The 18824-nt window shown below is 37.2% G+C and overlaps 1 protein-coding gene across 5 annotated transcripts; it reads right to left on the bottom strand.

Annotated features, from left to right (window-relative positions):
* Nucleotides 1-1371: 1371 nt before the first annotated feature.
* Nucleotides 1372-12232, bottom strand: LOC148851343 (putative helicase MAGATAMA 3). 5 transcript variants are annotated; one of them, XM_088947668.1, is made up of 9 exons: nt 12047-12232; nt 10602-10729; nt 8911-10499; nt 6054-6242; nt 5410-5505; nt 5149-5314; nt 4866-4998; nt 2993-4759; nt 1372-2896 (listed from the first exon to the last, which is right to left on the bottom strand). In XM_088947668.1, exons 3-9 carry the CDS (start codon nt 10325-10327, stop codon nt 2468-2470), a joined length of 4197 nt encoding a protein of 1398 aa, XP_088803794.1. In that variant the 5' UTR covers nt 10328-10499; nt 10602-10729; nt 12047-12232; the 3' UTR covers nt 1372-2467. The 5 variants fall into 5 exon arrangements, with proteins under 5 accessions (XP_088803794.1, XP_088803796.1, XP_088803795.1 ...); XM_088947670.1 differs by having other exon boundaries at nt 5149-5311; XM_088947669.1 differs by lacking the exon at nt 10602-10729 and having other exon boundaries at nt 12047-12158.
* Between the last annotated feature and the right edge of the window lie 6592 nt (nt 12233-18824).

The following is an 18824-nucleotide window of genomic DNA, read 5'->3' as shown; positions in this document are numbered from 1 at the left end:
TATGGGGCGTTATTATTGGTAAAACAGCCTCCGACACAGCCATCAAATGCAGCTCATCTGGTCTTATTTCAAAGGGGAATGAGCTTCAAGGAGAAATTTTAAGGCAGATGAGACTTGAGAGATGGGGATAGAAGGTACCAGCTGGTTTGCTGGTAAAGCCTATAACTAATCTAGGGGGCTTTTACCAAATGCATATATGCTCCATTTCGGCCTGGTACGCAGAAGGAATACACCTTCGGGCTGGTTTTGGACCGTCGAGTGTCAACACCCGTGCCTGCTGGTCACATAGGGATAGGGTAGTGGAGAGAAGAGATGAAATGTAGAGAGGATGAACCTCGTTCATGGCATTATGTAAATGTCACAAGAGGTTGAATTATGTGATTCTCCTTGTCACGTGAATCTAGCCTACCTAATATAAGTATACAACTGTATTTACACACGAGTCCCATTGCATGTATGATGTATGGTCTGATATACATGGGTATTTATGCACGTGCAATGAGATGCTTGTCACAGACTGAATAGAACGCTGCACCACGTGTCCAAGTGCAGTAGATCCCCGACCCCTTTGAAATCACCTATCCCTATCCCCCACCCCCAACCCCACTGTCTCAAAAATTCTCTTTTTTATTTAGGAAATGTTCATTTTACGTGGGAAACACAATCTTCATATTCTCACAATCTCAATCGTCGGCATTTTCTTTCTTCCATCAGTACTTTAAGCTCAGTTTGGAAGGAATACAAATACAAGTATGTGTGCAAATCTATACAAAACAATACAATATATTTGTACTCCTTCGAGCCTTTAAGGCTCAGTATGAAAAAAATACAAAAATAATACAAAACATAAGATTTTGCACTCTGTACTCCTTCCAAACTGAGCCTAAGTTCCTTGCAAAACTACAAATCAGTTATTCCATCTCGGAATCAAGTGAAAAGGGCTAGAACGACTACCTCCAACTTTTTTTTTTTCATTCGTCTCTTGATTGGTTCCATAGCCCGTGTTTCACAGATCGTCAACCTTAGTATCTTATATTTCGGGGGTAAACAGTAAACTCTACCAAATTCTGATTTACATGGCCCCATTCTAGCTCACTGGCTCAGCTTCTCATGCTAAAAAATACAGTCCTCCTTATCTCTTCGAATCATGCTCATCTCTATTTCCATTTTTATGTTCTAAAACAGGGTTTTATAAATATCCATGGGATTTGGTACTTCTTTTTTTTTTCTCTGATGGGTGATTTTGGCATTTCAATTGAAAAACTTAAGTCATGGGCTGAAAGGAAGTGACAGCAATGCTTTCCTCAGCTCAGACTAATAAAGCAAGAAGCAACCACATTTAAGCGTAACGGACAAATCGCACAGATACCATGGGGAAAAATAAAGAAAGAATTGTGTTATTAGAAAAGTTGATAATGTACAGTTAAATGATTAATAAGTGACATCCCAACTACTTCTAGTATGATTTTTCTTGTACATGACAGATCTTGTAATCCATCTTCTATACAGAATTGTCTAACCTCAATATACCTGTTGGGGCTGCCATCCGCAGTTTCCTCTTCAAACAACTGGAGACAGAAGAAACATAAAACCTATAACCATATAAAATCTTGAATATAACATCGCCTCATGCACCCGGACATGGGCAATCGAAAGGATACTCGGAAATCCAGTTTACCGTGTTCCATGCAGTCAACAGGCTATTAAGCAAGAGAGCAAAAAATCTGGCTCTCATATTCCCAGGAACAAGAGCCAACAAAATGCTTGATTCTTGTTCGAAAGATGAGAAGCTTGCTGATCTTCTGAGGCCAACTTGCTTGGCTGTGTGTAATGCACAATATTCCCAAGTTCTCTGAACGTCATCAGGAAAGAAGAGCGAAAAAAAAACTTATCAAAATCCCCATGCTAAGCTTGCTGTCATATTCCCAGGAACAAGAGCCAACAAAATGCTTGATTCTTGTTCGAAAGATGAGAAGCTTGCTGATCTTCTGAGGCCAACTTGCTTGTCTGTGTGTAATGCACAATATTCCCAAGTTCTATGAACGTCATCAGGAAAGAAGACCGAAAAAAAAACTTAACAAAATCCCCATGCTAAGCCTGATGATAACTTGGAAAGCAATCAGTTTCTTGCAACACCATTTTCGATGTCGAGTCAGTCCAATTAGCGATATATGCATCCTTTTTAGTCCGAAGTACTCATCAATGTAGTTCTCATTCCTCAAACTCCAACTTTCCATTTGATCCACCTGAGCTGATTGAGTAACTCAAGTCACCAGAGTTTAGCAGGATCTGTGCTTGATCTTGACTTAATCACGCTTTCTTCTGGACAAAGCAGAAGAGGAGATTATTCTCCTGAATTTGTCCATCCAGCCCTGGGAAGGAGCATTAACAAAAAATAGAGATCAATTAACCTCGCTCAAATCTCCCCTGGGCGCCATAAAAACATGCAGACATCGTTGACTGCCTATTACGAATCTCTCTTGCTGACTACCCCAGCAGAACTTTGTCTCTTCTGGATGCCATATTGCCAAGCATCTCGAGATTTATCTCCTGATTGATCTAAATCATCTAAGGAATTCTCTACTGACAGCTTGAAGTTTCGGTAACCACCATTCCTTGTTATTGGTAAATTGTTCAACTTCTCATCTTCCTCTGAAGGGGTGACTGACTTGGACTCAGGATGCAAGTCAATGTGTCTATGCCTTGGTCCAGATGCTCTCAAATTCCTCGTGTTAGAAGAAGCCTTCCCCGGTAATGGAGTGTATGTAGGGCCTTTTGTGACCAGAAACTCCTTTGGAAGAGAATCCATATCAACGTAACAGCTCCTCACCCTCGCATCCGTGATCAACGCAGCCCAATCATCAGATTGCATCAGAGCATTGGCATTGCCCATGACCTGTTAGAACAGCAAATTTAAAGAGTGAACATACACCAATTCATAGTTCATGCTTGTGTTTGTGTGTGTGCCAGTAAAATAGAAGAAAGGCCATACCCATAGTGCTCTTCTTGCACGAGTTAAGGCAACATTCATTCGACGGATATCAGCAACAAAGCCCACACCATGATTTGAGGCACGGACACAAGACATGATTATGACATCACGCTCTTGACCTTGGAATGCATCCACGGTGTTGATATACAGGTCCTTCCCTTCTTCTGAATTCAAAACCTCTTCAAACTCGCGTTGAAGGCATTTCAGCTGCAGCTTGTATGGAGTTATTATACCAACAGAAACCTTGCCAACACCTAAAGACTTCAGTGTCTTCTGAAGATGCTCATATAAGCGGAGACAGAACTGTGCTTCATGGATGTTTTGGTAAGAGACTGATCCACCTCTATGGGATTCACGTCCATGTGTAATATCATAGAACAAGTAAGGTCTCAATAAAGGATCTTTATAGTAAATCTCATCAGGTAGATTGGAGACACTTTCACTGTCAGTCAGACGGCCTTGGTAGAAATACCTAGAAGGAAAATCACGGATTTGAGGATGCATCCTGTACTGTACAGATAATAACATTGTTGGACAACCAGCTTGCTGGAACCTTTCAAAGAGACTTCTACTGTATAACAAGGTCCCAGCAGCCTTGCTTATAACTGTTGCTGGAAGCTGCTGAGGATCTCCTACAAGAACACAGCGAGCTGCACCAAGAGAAAGAGGAGGAAGAACTGCTACTTCACTAGCCTGGGCTGCTTCATCAATAACAACCATATCAAAACCATGAGTGAGACGAGAGAACAACTTGCGACCACTACTTGAGACTGTAGTAAAAACAATCTCGGCTTCATTGGCAAAACTAGCTTCAAGGTTTGCACGAGCTTCTTCCATGTTGAAACTGCTACCTGCACGAAACCTGCCTTCCAAGATGAGAAGGCGGGACATCTCAACCAAAATTTTGTCCCTTCCCTCCACAACTGCTGCAAGATTTTGGAGTAATGTATCACGATTATGGTCACGAGCAACAAGAACATCAGGGTCAACACCAACAGATCCCTGAGAACGACCTGCTGCAGCTGCAACATTAAGCTCTCTCTGAAGACAAGCAATCTGCTGTGATAATTGAGCTTCACGAGCCTTCAACTGGTGCATCCATCCAATAATTTCCTCGCGGCCCTTCACTAAAAGCTGTTCAGTCCTTCGCTCAACAGAAACTGCCTGTGCAGCACGAGTCTGTGAATCAACACCAACTCGGGCCACATCGGGTCGATAGACTTTCATCTCACCATCAATGAATCCACGGTCTAGGACACGTGCTAGCAATTCATCAGTTGCTGCATTTGAAGGAGCACATACAAGCATTCTGGGTTTTGGACAGAGTTTTGGCAGAGTACGGAGTAGGTTCTGATCCATGCTTTGAAGAACTTCATCAATGGATCCCGTGCTGACACTTTCAGAATTGCTCTCATTAATTTGCTTATAGCTTTCTGGAGCCAGTTTCTTGAGCAATGCAGTGTAATAATGCTGATACTGAACAAGATGTATAACATTCAACATTCCCCACACAGTGTGTGTTTTCCCTGTTCCTGGAGGCCCTTGAACAAGCGTAAAAGGCCAAGGATCTTGCCTCTTTGTCATCCCACTACTGGTACCAGCAGCTGTATGCATTGCAGCCCATTGAATGGCAGCCAATTGAGGACCATTGAAGGTCCTGTGTAGGTATTCTACAAAGTTCTGTGTGAAGCAGTCAGGCATGGCAGGTGGCTGTTCTTCATACTTTGGAAAGTGTTCTGGACTAGGCTTGAGGATTGCAGTTTGCATCTGTGCAAAGACCATAACATAAAGTTTCAAAAGGGTATTGTTCACTCAAGACATTACAAACTTACAATAAAAACCCATCGTGCAGTAAATTGGATTTCATAAATACCTGTAAATTGAGACGCCGAAATGCATGTAGAGCAATATATTCACGCTGGGTAGTTGCAAGAGGACCAAGAACAGTAAGAAACCAGATGCCTTTTGGCTGTAACTTCCTCAGAATATGATCATCATCAACCTTGCTGAAACCAGAGAAAGAACTACTGTTAGAAGATGTTAAACAAAATCTTGCAACTAATTGACGGGAGGCATATTGTCCTCAGATAATTAAGTGAGAAATAATTTCAGAGGAAGAATAACCACACAATTTGAACTGAGGATCTGAAAGTGACCTGCTAGTATCATATGTATCCCCAACATAAAAGTGAAGAATGGCTCCTGAAGGATCACGAGTATCAATGGGTATATATCGCCTAACGGTACCAGCAACACGCCCATTGACCTCAGGTTCCATATCATCCTCACTTACTCCAGAACTGTTTCTCTTAGATCTGGCTGCTTGATGATGTCCAAATTAACATTCAAATATCAAATATAAATACTACATAAAGCAAGCATATGGCCAGGGGAAAAGATTAGAACTCATATCAAACCTGTTCCAGGCCTGGGTGATGAAAGAACAGCAACATCGCCCTCCTTAAATGTCCACTTTGTCTCATGCATAGGAAGAACTATTACATCATACCATCCTAAAACCCAAAAATATAATAGTTACATTTAACAAAACTAGGAGAATGATATTCAAAAATCTCAATTATAAACAGCTTAACAGACAGTTATAGCAATAAGCCAATAATTAATAACCAAGTACATCCATAAAGCATCATAAAAGTAGACTTGGTTTTCAAAACAGGATTTATATGAGTACTTTAGCCCACTTAACTATCACCTGGCTTATTGACCACAACCTATAAAGAAGATAATTTAAAAACCAGTTCTGTTAAAACAGAGTGCTTGTGCAAAGTTGTCAATAATCAATAATGAAATTTGAAGCTTGTTAAACAAAGAAGAAATGGATTGAATCAATTTTATAAAAATCAATTACGGTGCTCTCAAAACACTATACCCTGTAAAAGAAAAGCTACCATGTACTTATCATTTGATCTAATTCAGACAGTAAGATAAGACATCAACAGAAGTGATGGAGATGACAAAGATAAGATATAAATCCCATAAAATAGATTGGTAATGCAAACATGGAAAGATCAAGGCCCTGATACCAGTAAACATTAAATACCTCTTTCACGCCTTTCCATGTTTTTGATGCGGACCATTATGTGTGCATCTCTTGAAACTGTTTCAGTAAATTCCTCCCAAGTGCTGTACAGTTGTGCTCGACATTCCTCAAAAAGCAAAGGTTCAAAAACTCGAACATACTCTTCTACAGATTCAAACCGTCCAGGAACACACTGAAGTTCTGTTTCCTCTGATTAACAAACAACATTGTCATTATATACCGAGAGAGATGGACAACATAAAATGACACCATAAATGAAAACAAACAATAACCCAATAAAAAGGGGAAATCTAGAGGAAGCAATAGAAATCTCAGATAAGGATTAAAGAGTGTAATATGGGAGCCTCATATGCCACTATTGCAGGACCTCTTGTTATCAATATTTCATTGCACTTCAAGTCAAAGCACATTTATAGATCATCTAAAAAAATCCTCATGAAGTTTTTCTTTTAATGGGATAGTTCAAAACAGATACACACATAGAAATTTGAAATACATGTGACTGATGCTCATAACAAGATTCCAGAAAAACGCAATTTTGCAAGTGTTATTATTGAAACTGAATTATTGCTTTTTGAGTTACTTTTTTCCTTAGGAATCCTAAAGAAGTAATGAACAATCAAAAAAATCTGAGAAGTTATATGAAACCTTTAATTCAGCAGTCAACGCAGACACTTAAAATAATTGGAGGACCACCTACAACTGATGAAGTTTTGGGAATGGCTTGTATCCTTTTGAGTTCAATTGTAGCCCTCCAACTGATGTGGAATCCTTATTTAAGGTCTCTTTGTTGGGATGTATTATGACAGCAGTTATTGGACAATATGGGAAGAAAAGAATAAATGAATTTTCAATGGAAAGGCACACTCTAAAGCAATCATTGAAAACATCTTAGTGAAAGTGATGCATTGGTCGAAACATTAAATATGGTTGATCCTTTCACCATGGATGACATCCTTCAAGGAAGAAATTAGGTGGTTCGTTCTCAACATTCAAGTCTTCAGTCTCATTGGAATGGTGGCCCATCAATTGTTGATCAGTCTAATTAAATATTATTGATAGAAACATGGGATGGGAAACCCTAAATTTTAAAATCTCATAGAGACCTGCATGCCAATGGTGACCCTACAAACACCAAGTTGATAGAAGTATTACTAGGATTAAGGTTGGGAAGGTCACTAAATGTTGGAAACATAATGATAGAATAGGAATTCTAGAGTGGTCATTGGTTGGCTAAAGAAATTAGGTGGTTCGTTCTCAACATTCAGGTCTTCAGTCTCATTGGAATGGTGGCCCATCAATTGTTGACCAGTCTAATTAAATATTATTGATAGAAACATGGGATGGGAAACCCGAAATTTTAAAATCTCATAGAGACCTGCATGCCAATGGTGACCCCACAAAGACCAAGTTGATAGAAGTATTACTAGGATTAAGGTTGGGAAGGTCACTAAATGTTGGGAACATAATGATAGAATAGGATTCTAGAGTGGTCATTGGTTGGCTAAAGAACAGCAATCAATGTTAGTTGCAACGTTGGAACATTATGAAGGATATAAGAGTGTTAGGGAAATGGAGCCAGTTTCTTTTTGGACCACAGATCAGCAAACTGTTTGGGTAACATCTTTAGAGACTGTAATGTAAACAGCAACCAATGTTGGTGGCAACATTGGAACATTATGAAGGATATAAGAGTGTTGGGGAAATGGAGCCAGTTACTTTTTGGACCATAGATCAGCAAACTGTTTGGGTAACATCTTTAGAGACTGTAATGTAAACAGCAGTCAATGTTAGTGGCAACATTGGAACATTATGAAGGATATAGGAGTGTTAGGGAAATGGAGCCAGTTTCTTTTTGGACCACAGATCAGCAAACTGTTTGGGTAACATCTTTAGACTGTAAATGTAAACAGTAAAGAAAAGCTTAGATGGTTTGTGCCAGCCCAGCCTATTTAAGGGATGCTTGGCATGCTTGTAATTTATTCATTCTTCTTATCATGTAATAAAGGTCAACAGTTTACAATCAAAAGAAAATAATTAGACTACCACCAAATAAAGCTGCAGAAGATCCTTTTGCCATGCATGATGGAGAGTTATCCACACCTCATTTCTCACAAACTTATGATCCAAAATACAAAATAAATTTCAGGACCTGCTCTAACAGCTTTTGGCAATCACAACAGTAGTTCATTAAGTGGTATGAATTTGTAAATTGTTTGTTGGATTTGGACGCTCCCAAATCATCTCAATCATTTAAACTATACTAGAAGCAGATGGATGTGATGTTAACAATATGTCAATATATCTACCCATGCAACCCTTTAATAACTGAGTTAAACCTTTTCACCAGAGTAGTAAGGGAATATTAGCCAAGAGGAAAATACAGAAAGAAGACGAATGGATAGTGTAACCATCTTCAACTTCCAAGTAAAATTTACTTTTACATTTACTCTCATCCAAAGGAACCCCACTTTTGTCTTTCCATCTTTCACAAAATTAGTTGGCAGAACTCGTGCAGAGAAGGCATTTTTTTATCAAAATTGCAAAAAAGGCTTTTTTTTATCAAAATTGCAGATAAGGCAGTTTTGGTTGTCTCACATAGCCAGGACAAAAGAAGAGCAGGATAATATCATAGAGGTGGTTGCAATTTAAAGCTTTACATAACTGCACAAGGCTCCAAAAGAAAAAGATCAGCATGGAGAGTAAAATTCTGTTTCTCAAATTAACAAACCAAACACCAAAGTGCATGTTAATCCAAAAAAGAGACCAAAAAGGATACAAGCAAGATCTAGGATAAAATAAGTGAAACAGTCAATAGCTAGCAGTTTCAACATGCAAAGGACTAGAAATATCAAACCTGGATTATGCCAGAATTTATCATTGGTAACCTCACGCAAAAGGCGTTCAACAGATGTATCTTGATACTGTGTACTGTTTGTAGTTTGTTTTTTGACAGGAAGATGTTTCTTGTTGCTTAATTTTTGATCCACTGATACTTGATTGACCATTGGCTGTTTCCTACTTGAGACTTGTGGATTCTTGATTAGTCTGGAATCCATGGACTGTTTCCATGAACCCTGTCTAGGAACGGATGGTGGGTATATATCTGCAGGGGTGTCATTGCCACTGTTTAACCTCTTAAACTTAGGTCCTGGATTTATATCACCATTAGATTCAAATTTATGATCATTGTATTCCATTGGAGTGCCACCTTCATTACATGATGTATCTCCCTGTTTTGGATCTTTTGCTAGGCCCTGTCTATCTCCACTGCGTTCAGCTGGGGAAGGAATATTACGAATTTCCTTCACTGTCCGAGTAGTTATGGGTGCTGAAAAGGTTTGCCTTCTTGGAGTGGAAGTTTTAATAGGGCCAGCTTGTTTGACATCCTCCAAATTAAGAAACACTGTCTGTCTGTTACGCTTCTTTCCTAGCATTGCCTCCTTTTGTTGGTCAAGCTTATTTCTCTTTCCAGGATTATTTGCACATCTTAGTGCATGACTTGCTTCAACTCCTTTAACTTCTCTTTTATTCACAACTGAAGATTCCTCCTGTCCATCCATTGCTACATCTGCTTTTGAATTGCCCTCAGACTGTCGGCTATTGTTGCACGTCCCATCAGATGGCTCTGGTTCCAACCCTAAAGAAGCCTGACCACGACTCCCATCCTTGGTATTGTCCGCAACATCATCCTTGGTACCCCCAGCAACTCTAACATCATTAGAGATATTTTCAGCAGTCTTTGCAGAAGTAGAAAAAGCATCTCTCTCAGCCATTTCTTGCTTTTGTGCAGCTAATCCATTATCATTAATTGATTGATCATGCTTACCGCTGTTTGTATTACTTCGAAGTGCCTCAGCAGAACCCTCAGCATCCGACCATTCCCCTTCCTCTCTTTCAACGGCTGGAGCATCTGCTGGAAGGCCAAGAGGCTGTGGTGGTGCTGCTTTATTTTCCTCAATATGACACACCTTAGAGGATGAAGAAGCTTTGGATTCCAAATCATCTTTCTTCTGTTTAACACACTCCTCAGTACTATGCACATCTTTAGGCCTAACAAAGGGCTGGAAGCCTGAAAGAGAAGATGCATGCGAGAACGCATGGTTATTTATTATTCTTTGAGAACCTTCCGATGATGCAAACAAATCAGGCTTTCTAGGATTTGAAGATGGAAGTGCCTTTTGAGGCTGTAAGCAGAGGACACCATCATTCTCTTCGTCCTCTTCAGCAGGGGGTTCGTTAAGATCAAAGAATGGTCTTCCTCGACACCCCATCTCATATGTAAATGCATACAAATTAAACTGTATTTCCAAACAGCGCTATGTGGTGCTCTTGCAGATTTTCTTTTAGAGAGTAATGCACATGACATGCCAAAAGTGCAGATAAATTAAGACTAGTATTCAGAATTGTAAAATCTCCAAATGACTTCCAGAAGTGTGATGGACTCTGCATATTAAATTCAAAAAATATATATAATTAAGCTTAAGGATATCAACAAAAACTATTACAGAAAATTATATCATATCGGATGGCAGTAATCAGCATTACCAGTGCATACTTGTAAGACAACCCAGCATCCATAATAGGTTACTTAGCCGAATAGCTTTCATCAAATTTCCTTTATCCAAGGAAACAACATTTTAAGGGAACTATAAAGCCTTTAACTTATTAGAAATCTGTAATGGTGAGAAATAATCATAGTTAAGACGCTATTTTTTACAAGGGATGGAACAAGTAGTAAAAAGTTCATTTAACCACGCCAGTTCATCATATTCTTGTATTTGCATAAGTAGATAGCTTCTTAAGGTATACAGATAAATGACAGAGCATTCCAAATGCATATGAAATAATATTGTAACATAGAGCTATACTATCAGACTAAAATCAAGCATCTTCCTTCATCTACAACATGCAGATGAATTAAGAAGCATTGGAGAATAAATCAAAAAATGCCTAATCATAGAGATTGTTAAATTTAAAATTTTATATGATTGGAAAGTTATAGAATAAAACAAATATTTAGAATAAAATAACAATGTTATAGGCTTAAAGAACAATGGTACCGATAAACACCAGCAGATCAAAGCATATTTTAAGCCAAAAAAATATGGATGCAGGACACAATGGCAAACTCTATCTTTTACCATTAGATACTATACTTCAGTGAAGATGATTTCCTATCACAAAATTGTGTCACCGCCTCAATGACAAAGACTCAAGGAACCAAACCAGCCCATAAGAAAAGTTTGAAGTCATTCCTAGATGGAGCAAATACCCTAACAAAACACAGGGAATGGATAATTAAACAAAATTGCATATTAACAAACCTAAAATAGGAACAGAATCGGCCTAGAACTTCACATCCCCATGCAATCTACCTAATGAACAAACCTAATAACGTAAAAAGAAATCATGTATAAATAACCCCAAACACATGACTTCAGCAGAAACAACATTGTATTATTTGCATTCAGATTAGAAGGAACAACGGATCACCAAACTAGGCCCAAAGATAAACTGCATCATGTATGGACGTCCTCATTGGCGTCGACGCAGGACTGACTAACACTTGACGGTAAATAAACTAGCATCTTCAATTAACCTAAGAAAGCCATCCAATGATTCCGAACAGATCAAACCCGAGGGCCTCACAAAATAAAGATTCTAAACACCTCCCCGTGACCATTCTAAAGGTGAAACAGCATTTTCATAGGGTTCCATGGAAGGGAATATTAAGTAATAATACTCTATTCAGTCGCTAATCCTTCTTCAAAAAGTGCAAATCCTCAAATCAATCAACGAATTCATCACATATACAAGTTATCCAATCCGTTGAATTATGAGCAAAGGAAAATAAAAAATTAATAATACTATTTCGATCTGTTTCTGCGCTACCGATCTTAAAGCTCTCCTCAACCAAGAAATATCTTGTAAAAAGGAAACAAAAAAATAAAAAATAAATAAAAGATTCCAATAAATAGACGGAATCTTACCACTGAGGAGCTCCGGATCTAGAAAGAGAGATTAGAGAGACCAAGCGGACGAGGGAGCAAGCGGACGGAGAGAATGAGTGCAAATATGCGAGGAGAGGAGGCTAGTGACGAGTTTATATAGGAAATATCGAACCCAACTGGCCGGACGGAAAAACTATCCGGTCGCCGTTAAAAATTTCCCCGTCTAAAATAGATAATTTGGTTTCCGTTAATTTATTATTTCTTGAATTGTTTATCCTTTTTATCTATGCAATAAATAGGAGATAAAGTTACCATAAAATCCCTTCTTCTATAACCATTTACATGAATTGCCCTGCCGATTTGAATTGACGAAATTAGCTATAATCTTTAGATAGACTGTAGATAAAGGGAAAAGGACATTGGTGTCATTTCACAGATAAGTTTAGGAGTTCGGAGTCTTATTATAGGTTAAGCTCGCGCCGGAGTCACCGCATAGTTGACGGGTATAAAGAAGTTCTTGTACGTGTCACGCAGAGCGAAGCAATGGGTACATCTCTGTTTCATGCCAGAAAAGCAGCTTGGTTGGAATATTTTGACCGTCCGATCATTGAAGCTGATGCATAATGATGCAACAGTTTGTTTGACATCGATGGACTACAATAGGAAATGTAATTACTGGTGTATTGCATCATTACCGAAATAAAAAATTCCAAAAGCAGGGATTTAAGTACAGTTGTCGTCCGTCACAAATCTATTTACCGAAGGAGTGTAAAATGGACATATGCCAGAATACCCCGAACCCTAAACCAAGAACGGCGAGAACGGTCGTACAAGTTTTCGAGCAATGTTCGTAGTAACACTTGCAGAGGCAGGGTAATTTGTGAAAAACTGTCGAGCGTCTGATCGATCTACTTCAGATTGGGGCTCGGTGTTAGGTGGGCTCCAGTAAAAAATACACGTGGCTTCTTTTAGACTAAAAATAATGGAATATTTTACCAAAGACCGTGGAAACTTGATATGATTCATCATCATTGAGAGCTTTCCTTTCACCCATAACTCACGCAGCCCGCAAGTGGACTATGCTTTTATTTCTTGCAGGCGAAAACCCGGATCAGACCGGATGAGCCGGATTATGTGGTCTAGCACTCAAATTTCTTTTTCTGTCTTGTTTACCTTACAGCTAAAAATAGCCACGTGAACATCGAACATAGTTGGATTAAAGTTATCTAACATCTAAGAAAGGATCTTCCACAAATTTTTTACAAAGCAAAAACCTTGTACTAACAATATGGTTTATCCGTAACCAAAAAAACAATAATATGGTTTTGCTTATACAACAGTAATATAAAAGGAGAATTTGATTTTGATGATGTGATAGTTGCTTTTTATTTTAAAAAGCCAAAGCATACATAGGGATGTCAATGTATTTGGTTTGGTGTAGGATTCACTTAATCTAAACCCCAACAAAACCGGTGTAAGAGTCCCTAGATACAGGTATCGGCATGTAGTGGTGATTTTTGTATGTTTTATTTATTTTTTTCCAAAATCAGTTTAAGTTCTGGTTAAACCATAGCCTGACCTGATACACCTCTTCTAGGGGCGTATTGGGAAGGCCCCCATACGTACTGATATTTTTAACCCAGGCTAAATCTAAACTTGAACAAAACCCTATTAAGACGGTGTTTGGTACTGCAACTACTTTCCAATTTCTTGTATTAAGATGCATCACAACAAATATGTATTCTTTTAAGTCGTGGCATGTTCTGAAATTGGTTGACTTTGGTTATGGAACACAAAATATTATAGATATTGGAACAAACCAAAACTTTGGGGTTTGACGACCCATTTTGCAATGTGGCAACTTAGCGACCAGTATCATATCGATGGGTCACTGATATGCAAAATTTTGGGGTTTGACCCATTTTAGGGGTAGACAAAACTTAGAAACAACCTTGTGACTAGATTTTGAAAAAAAAAACAAAAAAAAATGTGGGTCAAAATATTTATTGATATTTGGAAAATTGGTTCCAAAACACAGCACAGTTTGAGACACTCAATACACAATATTATGGAACACACCACATCACAACAATACACAATATTATAAAAAATTATGATGAATTTCAAAACCTACCATTTCAAATACACCAAAGGGCCCAATAATTTAAAACACACCACACATTTTGTAGCCACAATAGCACCTTTTATATAGAGAGTAAAAAATTAAACTTGTCTAAATAGAGAGTAAAAAATTAGCCTATATACGTAGATAATATAATGTTGCAGTGTCATTGGTTTAGGTTTAGCATAGGCCCACTTTAACTCAAACTTGACCTAAAACCAAATCAAGGCTGGCCTAACCCTTTCCATGCATATTTACCACTTAACCCACTAGCATCCCTATTGGCTATATCCCTTATATGTTATATTGTCTAAAACAAGCCTTTCCAATTAGCTAGTTCAAAAAAGCTAGATAGTAGGGATGTGCAACTAGAGGTGTCAATTGGTTGGATTTCGTCCAACCCGACCCAATCTAATGTGAGTTCACTTACAAATGGGTTGGATCCAATCCAGTCCAAATTTAATATAAACCAAATCCAATCCAGTCCAAATTTAATATAAACCAAATCCAATCCAATTCATTAAAATGTAAATTCAATCCAAACCAAATGAAATATAAAAAATTATATATATAAAAAAATAGAACATATAAAAATTATAAAAATATATTAAAATAAAGAAATTTGAAAATTACAAAAATACTCTTTTGGCATTGAAAAAGTACTTTTGTAAAAGTGCTTTCATAAAAATACTTTGATAAAAGTACTTTCATATGCTTTTATAAAAGTACTTTCGCATAAGTGCTTTTGTAAAAATACTTTTGCATAAGTGCTTTTGTAAAAGTACTTAAGTACTTAGTAGAAGTGCTTTTGTAAAAATACTTTCGTAAAAGTACTTTTGTATAAATGCTTTTATAAAAGTTCTTCCATAAAAGTGCCTTTTGTAAAAGTACTTTTATAAAAGTGCTTTTTTACAAGTGCTTTTATAAAAGTACTTTCATAAAAGTGCTTTTATCAAAATGTTTTTACAAAAGTACTTCCACAAAAGTGCTTTTACAAAATTGCTTCTGTAAAAGTGCTTTTATAAAAGCACTTTTATGAAAATGCTTTCGTAAAAGTACTTTTGTCATAAAATTACTTTTATAAAAGTACTTTCATAAAAGTGATTTTATGGCAACTTCAGTTTTGATCGGTTTCAAATTGGACAAGGGTTTGGCCTTATGATTGGATTATTAGAAATTTGGTTTAGGCCTAATTCAGACCTATAAGAATATGGACCAATATATTTTGGATTGGCCCAACCCAATAATTATACAGACCGTTCAAATCCGATTTGATAAGGTTTGGATTGGATTGGATGCAACCCAAAATCGGTCAATTGACACCCCTATGTGCAACTTGGGTGAGTCCAACCCAAACCCGAACCAACTTAGCCTACATTTTTACTTAGGCTAAGCTTAGATTTCTAATCCCTTTGTAATACCCATAAAATAGAAAAGAAAAAAAAGCAACCAAGGATAGTAATAGGAGAAGTGGGTAGTGACATGGTTATAGGAGGGGGTTGTTTGTAATTGTTTTATTAGGGGACTATTTAGGCCCTGTTTGAGAACACTGTTAATAAGTACTTCTTTTAAGACATGGGACCACACATTAAGTGGTTTTTAAGTACTTATGGGTGTTTGGTAAAAAAGTGGGGAAAAAGTACTTATTTTTCTTTGAAAAAGTGACTTCAAGTTGGCTTTTTTTTAAGTACTTCTTGAAGAAGTACTCCTCTAGAATATTAGGACAAACTAGTCCTTGACAAATTTGTATAATGACTAAAATACCCCCACGAGGTTATACCTCCCCCTTCTCCACTCTTTCAATCCTCAAACCCTAGTAGCAGCAGCGTACCAGTTGCAGGTCCACCGGCGACGATCGGTAGTGAGGAACCGTGGCCGGTGGACCTGTCGTTTGGCCTCTTTTCTCTATGAAGTTAGATCTCTAAAACATAGCTCGTAGCGCGATCTTAGATCTCTGAAACAGAGCTCGATCTAGTTGCTGCCGCCGTTCGGGTGTCGAAGAACCGAAAGAGAGACGTCAGCCGCTGTTGGTTCTCTTTTGGAGAGGAAGATGAACAATGTCTTGTTCATGGTTCAGTGGTTATAGAAGAACAAAAACAAAGGAGGAGAAGAAGAAGAAAAGGAGAGAGAGAGAGAGAGAGAGAGAGAGAGAGAGAGAGAGAGAGAGAGAGGGAGGGAGGGATTATGATTATTGTTAATATTAGTTATTATTTATATTATTATTATTATTATTATTATTAGTATTAGTATTATTATTATTATTATTATTATTGAAAAGTATTGTATATATATAAGAGAAGTGAGGGATAAAATTGTCATTTGAATATATATAAGCACTTATGGGAAAAGTAGCTTCCCAAACATTCCCACCCCAATAAGTAATTAAAAACATAATAAGTGATTTGAAAAAGTGGGTTACCAAACAGCCTAAAGGGTTGTTAAAACAAGTACTTCTAAGAAGTATAAATACTTTTAACAAGTACTTAATCATCAAACATGGCCTTAATAGAAATAAAAAAGTGTTAATAAGGGACAAAAAAACCTAATATTTTATAGTTCAGTCCACCCTAGGGTGGAAGCTAATCAAAGGAACTTTTTTTTTTTTTACTTTTATCTTCTCTCTTTTCAAACGTTAGATTAGGTGAAGACAATCCAACTTTCAAGAACCAAGGTGGGGTTTAATCTCATTGATTCTTTGGCACGAAGTCATTCTTTAAGGTAAGTCTTTTCCTCATTTAATTTTTTGTTTTTTGTTTTCTTGCTTATTACACTTAGAATTAAGGTTTTCCATCATACATGTAGAAACCCTACATCATTTGGGTTTCAATGAATCCAACATTGTGTCTTTTAGATTTTTAAAATGAAAGTTATATTAAAATTTGGATTGAAACATAGTACGTGAGCCAATTTTAGGCCACCAAAAACTGGCCTTCTGACAACATTTATAACCAAAAATTGGTTCTAAAGTATAGTTCTTAATGAGATCTTCAAAACGATAGATTTGTTGGAAATTTTGATTTTTTTTTTTTGGAGTTATGTGATTGTCCTTCTTTGGAATAAATTATTTTACTTTGAAACATATTTTGTGAATTTTGGGAAATATGTGGGTTATATAAACTATTTTTTTATAGCATGATTGGTCCACACTAAGGGATTAAACGTTATTTACTGAGGATTGTATTCAATATTCTTAATTCCATTTTACTTTTCAAATGCTGAAGAAGAATAACTTTTCTACGGGATTGCTTAGATAGAGAGAGAGAGAGCACTATTACAAATTTCTTTACATTAAAATTTTGTAGTAGACTTTATTAGTTGAATTTTGGATTTATTATGTTATTGGAGATGAGAATTATCACTAAAGTCTCATTCGTTTTGATGGAATTTGGTTTATTAGAAATGTATGATATTACATTGAAGTTAGGATTTTTTTTTTATTTTATTTAAAAGGCTATTATCATATATTTAGATTTGATAGTAAAAAAGTAAAGCCCTACATGCTAGCAAGCATATGGCATTGTCATGTGTCTAACCTTGGTTGGGGGTGTGACACCTTGGGTTGGGCTTGGGTCCAAGTTGTGTGTGTGTGTGTTTTAAATTTTTTTAGTTGGGCTTGAGCCTAACCCCTAAGTAGCCCAAACCCAACTCAAGCTTGGCCCAACCTTATCCCAACCCAATCTAGACCCAACTATATACATGCATGTATGTAAGCATATATAGTGACATATTTTGCATGCATAGAAGTATATATCCATGGTAAACTAAACATATATATATATATATATATATATATACACACACATATAGCTATATTATTTTTTAGTATGAACTAATTGACCAACCTAAGCCTGGCTTGGGCCTAATCCCAACCCAAATGCCTTAAATTTCAGTGTAGGTTGGGCCTAGGTTTAGCAGTTTGGACTTGATCTTGGGCTTGATTCAGGCTCAAGCCTTAGGCCCATTCCTAGGCTTGAACATAGGTTGAGCTTAAACCTAGCCTAGCCTATCCCTACTAGCTAGTTCCCATCGTAAAGCACATTTAGTAGATTTAACTTCTTTGAGTAGGTTTAAACTTCGGTTAAGTTGTTTTTAGCTGAAATACTTCGAAGAATCCACAAAAGATAAACTTGAACAGAGAGACATATAAGGAGATAGTTGATACTTGATAATGTGAAAGTAGGGATGGCAATTTCAACCCCAAGTCCCCAACCAACCCATTTAATTCACCCAAACCTCATCCATTTACATAAAAACAACATGGTTGTTTTTGTTTTTGAAAACAAAACAACTGACACATCAGCACAATTATATTGCTTTTACTGATAATGATATGGTACTTTTTTTTCTGTTTTCAAAGGGTGTTTGTAGGAAATTGATGCTTTTATTTATTAAACAATATAAAAATATGCATAAAACAGAAATTGAAAAAAAATGCATGGGTAAGGGTGTCAATGGACCGGTTTTGGATTGGACCCCGTCCAGTCCAAAATCAATTTGTACCGACTAATAAGACATATTGGATTGGACTAATTCGGTCCAAAATATTTATTAGGGGCTCGTTTGGCACATCTTTTTACATGGTCTTTTGGCTGTATATAAGACAAGAAGACAAAAAATGGTCTATTTTTGTTTGGCACGCGAAAGATTTAATCGCCAAAAGACAGGACGCTAAAAAGACACAAAAAGCCCATTTTG

This window comes from Nelumbo lutea, chromosome 5 (assembly GCF_056320005.1).
Source record: "Nelumbo lutea isolate HS-2025 chromosome 5, American lotus-T2T, whole genome shotgun sequence".
NCBI lineage: Eukaryota > Viridiplantae > Streptophyta > Magnoliopsida > Proteales > Nelumbonaceae > Nelumbo > Nelumbo lutea.
The sequence above is the reverse complement of the archived record's forward strand: the minus strand, read 5'-3'. Positions and strand labels throughout refer to the sequence as shown.

Excerpts from the sequence above, each read along its gene's own strand:
- LOC148851343 (XM_088947668.1), bottom strand. The coding sequence starts at position 10,327 with ATGGGGTGTCGAGGAAGACCATTCTTTGATCTTAACGAACCCCCTGCT. Across the intron at positions 5,315-5,409 it reads ATCACCCAGGCCTGGAACAG|CAGCCAGATCTAAGAGAAAC; the intron begins GTTTGATATGAG and ends GACATCATCAAG. Across the intron at positions 4,999-5,148 it reads GATACATATGATACTAGCAG|CAAGGTTGATGATGATCATA; the intron begins GTCACTTTCAGA and ends CTCTGGTTTCAG.